Source organism: Calidris pugnax, unplaced genomic scaffold (assembly GCF_001431845.1).
Source record: "Calidris pugnax isolate Ruff unplaced genomic scaffold, ASM143184v1 scaffold418, whole genome shotgun sequence".
NCBI lineage: Eukaryota > Metazoa > Chordata > Aves > Charadriiformes > Scolopacidae > Calidris > Calidris pugnax.
In genome coordinates, this window is record NW_015091199.1 from 60,696 (window position 1) to 66,423 (window position 5,728).

The 5,728-nt window shown below is 53.1% G+C and overlaps 1 protein-coding gene across 2 annotated transcripts in view; it reads right to left on the minus strand.

Moving 5' to 3' along the window:
• ZMAT2 (zinc finger, matrin-type 2) overlaps positions 1 to 5,728 on the minus strand; it is a 13,369-nt gene continuing 7,641 nt past the window's right edge. For both annotated transcript variants that reach the window (XM_014959669.1, XM_014959667.1), the window contains exons 4-6: positions 5,130 to 5,203; positions 3,140 to 3,285; positions 1 to 814 (exon numbers count right to left, since the gene is read on the minus strand). In XM_014959669.1, coding sequence (XP_014815155.1) covers positions 671 to 814; positions 3,140 to 3,285; positions 5,130 to 5,203 — 364 coding nt within the window. In that variant the 3' untranslated portion in view covers positions 1 to 670. The remainder of the gene's footprint in view (positions 815 to 3,139; positions 3,286 to 5,129; positions 5,204 to 5,728) is intronic.

Below are 5,728 nucleotides of genomic sequence, written 5' to 3' on the forward strand. Positions count from 1 at the left end.
GACCCATTAAACAGATTCATTTATTTCCGGCAAATCGCACGCACCTTCCTTTCCCTCGCTCTATCCTACATCAGTCGCGGGGAGGGATTTCTCCCCCGCCTTCGAGATATCAAAGTTATGGGACAAAACACAAAGAAAAAGCAGAAAAAAAAACACACAGGAAAGTTTTCAGCGCCCCAGACTCCAGGCAGCCACTGGTGTGCTCAGCACGGCCGTGGCACCTCCATCCCCTTCCCCTCTGTGATCCCAGAAGAGCCCGCATCGCTCCCCGCCCCTCAGACACGCGGCCACGGGGACAGCGAAGAACAAGGAGAGCCCAGAACAACGACACCTGGTTGACAAGGAGATTCATTCCGAACCAGGCCACCTGCACGGAGCTGTTGCGTTTTATTGACACAGAAAGGTACCCAGCAGAACAGCTCCCTGCGCACACGAGGCCACGGAGCAGCCAGGAGCAGCCGGATCTGGGACACAGGAGGAGAAGGGAAGGTAACGACGGGCGGCGCTTGTTCTGCAGCACGGGGAGAGCACGGAATCGCTTTTCCACTCCTCCAGCCAACTTCTACCGGGAGATTTACAGACAAGTCTTCAAATCAAGTCTTTTAAGAGTTATCCAGAGTCCCCTGGGTAAAAACAATCTGTTTGAAGATAGAGGAGAGTCCAGAGCTGCTCAGTGGTTCTTTTTGGTTGAGCCGAAACCAGAGAAACCCATCACAGCTGCCATTTCATCATCCTCTTCAAATGTCAAATCTTCCTCCGCCCGCCTTTTCTTCTCTCTCTGCTTCTCCTTCTTGTAGGCTTTGGCCTTCTCCTCCTGCAGCGAGAGACAGAACAGCAAAATAACATGAAGTTCCTGAGCTGAGTAAGATTTTGGGACAGTGGGCACTGCCCAGTTAACCCAAGTTGGGCCTGAGGAAATAGAGTGGCCACCAGAAGTCCTAGACCACAGCCTCCCAGGAGGAGGTTTCCCACTGTCTCCAAACCACCCCAAGAGCAAAGTCATGCAGAGGATGGAGCCAAAAAAAAAGGTGTCATGAAACTCTCTCCTCCAAACAAACATCAGAAGTTTCATCTGGAAACAAGGCTGAGGGGAGAAGGAGCTGTTTTTGAAGCAGGAGGCCTCTCCCTCACGCGATGCCCCGTTCCAGGGACCGTGGTGCCCGGTGTCGCTGCCTGCTGGCTCCCGGCCCGGCAGAGCGACAGCTGCTCGCTGGAGCAGAGACTGAAGCTCTGAGCTGCTTTGGGGGGGTTTTGGCATCAAAGAATAAGCTCTGCTCTAATCAAAGTGTTTTGCTTTGTGAGGATCACAAGCCCTGGACGAGCGCCAGGCTCGTACCGGGCGACGCAGAAACGTGGCTTCGGCTCCCAACTTGGCTCCTGCCATTCCCATCGCCGGCCGCAGCCGCTCCAGCCAGCCCTGCCCCGGGGAGAGCTGTGCCAGGAGCTGCTGATGATTTCTTTGTTGTCATCCCTTGGCAGCAGCTTTTCAACCCGCAGCACTCCCTGCACCGCCGGGGTTCCTGTCTCCTACCTCCCCCAAACAGAGGGGGCTCAGGGGCAGCAAAGCCTGGTGGGGAGCGGAGCACAGGGCTGCTCCCCGCACACCCCGACAGAGCGACCCCGCGGAGAGACAAGGCTCAAACGGGCAGCAGGTCTTAACGTTTGGTCATCACAGAATCACAAAATCTTCTAGGTTGGATGGTGGGGAGCGGAGCACAGGGCTGATGCCCGCGCACCCCGACAGAGCGACCCCGTGGCGAGACGAGGCTCAAACGGGCAGAAAGTCTTAATGTTTGGTCATCACAGAATCACAGAATCTTCTAGGTTGGAAGGGACCTTAAAGATCATCTTGTCCAACTGTCACCCTAACTTTGACAAAAATAGACACCCACACAACAAACAAGGAGCATCATCACTAAACCAGACCTCCCAGCACTACATCAACCCGTCTTTTGAACACCTCCAGGGATGGGGCCTCAACCACCTCCCTGGGCAGCCCATTCCAATGCCTGATGACTCTTTCAGTGAAAAAAAAATTTCCCAATATCCAGCCTGAATCTCCCCTGGGGCAACTTGAGGCCATTTCCTCTTGTCCTGTCGCCTGTGACTTGAGAGAAGAGACCGACCCCCACCTCTCTACACCCTCCTTTCAGGGAGTTGGAGAGAGCAATAAGGTCTCCCCTCAGCCTCCTCTTCTCCAGGCTGAACACCCCCAGCTCCCTCAGCCTCTCCTCATAAGACTTGTGCTCCAGACCCCTCACCAGCTCCATTGCCCTTCTCTGGACCCGCTCCAGCACCTCGATGTCTTTTTTGTGGTAGGGAGCCCAAACTGGATTCCATGGCTGCCGATGGAGGAGAAGCTCCATAGAAGCTCCTCAACTGTCAAAACGTGGTCAGGCTTTTAGGTAAACTTGATAATTGTGAGCTGACAGCCAGGCCCAGGTTTGAGAGGAATCTTTCGCTGCCTCCGGGCACATCTCACACCACAGCACCCCTCACAAAACCTTTCCGTGCTCGGGGAGGCCACACAGAAGTGATGTGCCACCTGGAGAAGGAAGCCCAGGAATCCCAAGAACCATGGAAGAAAGATAAGAATCATAGAATACCAGGTTGGAAGGGACCTCAAGGATCATCTGGTCCAAACTTTCTTGGCAAAGCACAGTCTAGACAAGGCGGCCCAGCACCCTGTCTTAAAATCTTAGAAGTGTCCAATTCTGGGGAATCCACCACTTCCCTGGGGAGATGATTCCAATGGCTGACAAGGGGCAAAGAGACAGATCTGCTCATCAGAGCACACAAGTTCACACACACACACACAAGTTCAAACACAGCTAACGGGAGACAAAACCCAGGGGTGTTGTCAGGGCTGTGCTGACATCCTGAAGCACCAAACCTTACCCTCCCACAGCAGGAGGGGTCTCCAGGGACAGCAGCCAAAATCTTTTTAAAAAGCAAACAACAAAGAAACAAAACCCACTCACAGCAGCAGACAAGTAGTCCACACCACCATGAACAAGCCTTCTGAGGAACAAGATTAGGAACTAGGGTATCAACCCTACTTGGTATCAACCCTAGTTCCTTTTCCTCAGGAAACACGTTTCTGGGGGGCTTTGCTTCGTCAGCCATTGCCCGGACTCACCTCCTCGCGGAGTTCCTTCATCCTCTCCTCAAAGTCATAGTCCTTCTGCTTCTCCTCCATTTTCTTCTTGTTCACCTCAAAACGTTTCTTCACCTGGTCCAGCGTGGAGCGCTCCACCCGCATGGACATGCCCAGATTTCTCTGGTCTGGAAAACAGGAGAGGAACCAGCCACGGTCAGCAATACCCTTGGCCTTGGAAGATCTGCATGTAGCCCCCCGTCCCTGATCCAAATTTAAATTCCTCAGCACGGCAGCCTCTCCCTGTCATCCATCCCCTCAGAGCAGCTCCCAGACACAGCCCAGCCTCCAGAGCCTCCTCTCCACACCACATCTCACCACCAATGTGGCAGGTAACCCAGCCTGGGGAGTGTGACACAAAGGTATCTCCTCCCCCAGAGAGACACGCACTTTCTGGCCTCAACTGGTCACATATTCCTACACAGACTGGGAATTCTTATGTCAGAGGGAATGGGCTTCAGGGGGACACCATAACCTAAACCAGGCAGTGACTACAATGATACGTTACAAGGAGGAAGGCATAGTTTATTCTCTTAAGGTTCCCCATTAGGATGCTCTCCAACATGTTGGTGTTCTGACACATCAGAAAATTTAATTTTGGACCAGTGGAAAAAAAAAAGGTTGGGGTGTTGAAAAAGGGGCTAGAATAAAACTGGCAAGCTGGCATCTCTCTGCTGTGGGAGAAGCTAAACAAGACATCGGTGGGTCCCAGCAGAAGATCCTGAGGACATTTCTAGCTAAAGCAAACCCAAGGAATATTGAGACAGCCTCTGATTCAGTGGCTGTATAGAGCAGATTCCTAGAATCACAGAATGGTTAGAGTTGGAAGGGATCTCCAAAGCCCATCCAGTCCCACCCCCTGCCATATAGAGGGACATCTTCTACTAGATCAGGTTGCTCCCAGCCCCCTCCAGCCTGGCCTTGAACCCCTCCAGGGATGGGGCAGCCACAGCTTCTCTGGCCAACCTGGGCCAGGCTCTCACCACCCTCACACCAAACAAGTTCTTCCCCATAGCTCAGCTCCATCTCCCCTCTTTCAGTGTCAAACCCTTCCCCCTCCTCCTATGGCTCCCCTCCCTCATCCAGAGTCCCTTCCCAGCTTTCCTGGAGCCCCTTGAGGGACTGGAAGGGGCTCTAAGGTCTCCCCGGAGCCTTCTCTTCTCCAGGCTGACCCCCCCCAGCTCTCTCAGCCTGTCTTCATAGACCTGATTCACACACTTCAGCTCATGAGTAAGCCAAAGGGTGAAGAGGCCATCCCTGGTGATGTCTCCAGCCCCCACTGCCTGGTAGATGCAGACAGCTGTGCTCAGGTTTGTCCCAGGGATGCAGCAGCACTCGGAAGCTCTAACTACACAGCAGGAGGTCAGAGGGCTGCCAGGAGAGCTGCACAGGACAACAGCAGCACCACACGGCAGCTCTGGGTCAAACTGCCCCCCGTCCTGCGCTCATCCTCATCCTCTGTCCTGGTAAACTCTGATCCACACTCTGGAGCTCAGGGAACAGCTAGTTTTGAGCTTCATGCTCAGCTTCTACAAAGAGAAGCTTCCAATCCCCAGATGGGCTAGTCCCATACCTTTCACTTATCTAAGTCCCATACCTTTTACTTATCTAAGAATTTCTTCAGTGCCGTAGAAAAGCCTGTCTCCAGATTTTCAGAGGAGACACTGGGATTTGCTGCCCCTGGGCTTCCCGCATCACAGACACCCTAACTGGGGAAAATTAGTCCCCCTAATCAGAGCGAACCAATCGCTATTTCTTCTGGGCTTATTCCATACGAATGGTGCTGCAGCCCAGAGAAGTGCCAGGAGATAAAGAGAGCGTCTCCCCAGCTCTCATGAGCAAACGCTGGCTCCATCCTGCTCTCCGATATACCTGTGTGTAGGTGTTGAGCCCTCAGACACCGCTGAGGCGTGAGGGGAAGAGCCCAGGGCACAGCAGCAGCCCCCCAACAAGGCAGAAGAATGATCCTTACGTTTTTTGCCATTGATGTGATCCAGGAAGTTAATAGAGTCCTTCACCACGCAGTCGCAGACGTTACAGTAATACCTGGCAGGAGAGAGAGAAACCATTAATGCCAAAGCACAAGACAAAGCTCATCTCTCGGAACAACCATTTGAGATAAACTAAAATGTGGAATCTCCACGTCTCTTGGGATTCGGGTCCTTTCTCCAAGGCACGAGGGAAGCTACTTCCATCAAAGAGCCCCGGTGAAAAGAAATGTGCCAGGGCACAGCCCAGATTGAGAGCTGGCCGGGTTAACGCTGGAGGTACCAACCCTGAGGCTGATGCCACCGTGACAGATGACAGAAACCCAGACATGAGCAGATCTGTAACATAGAATCATAGAATCATAGAATGGTCTAGGTTGGAAGAGACCCTTGGGATCATCGAGTCCAACCATCTCCCCTACTCTACAAAGTCCTCTCCTACACCATGTCCCTCAGCACTGCATCTAAACGGCCCTTAAACACAGCCAGGGATGGGGACTCCACCCCCTCCCTGGGCAGCCTGTTCCAGTGTCTGACCACTCTTTGGGTGAAAAATTCCTTCCTAATGTTCAATCTAAACCTC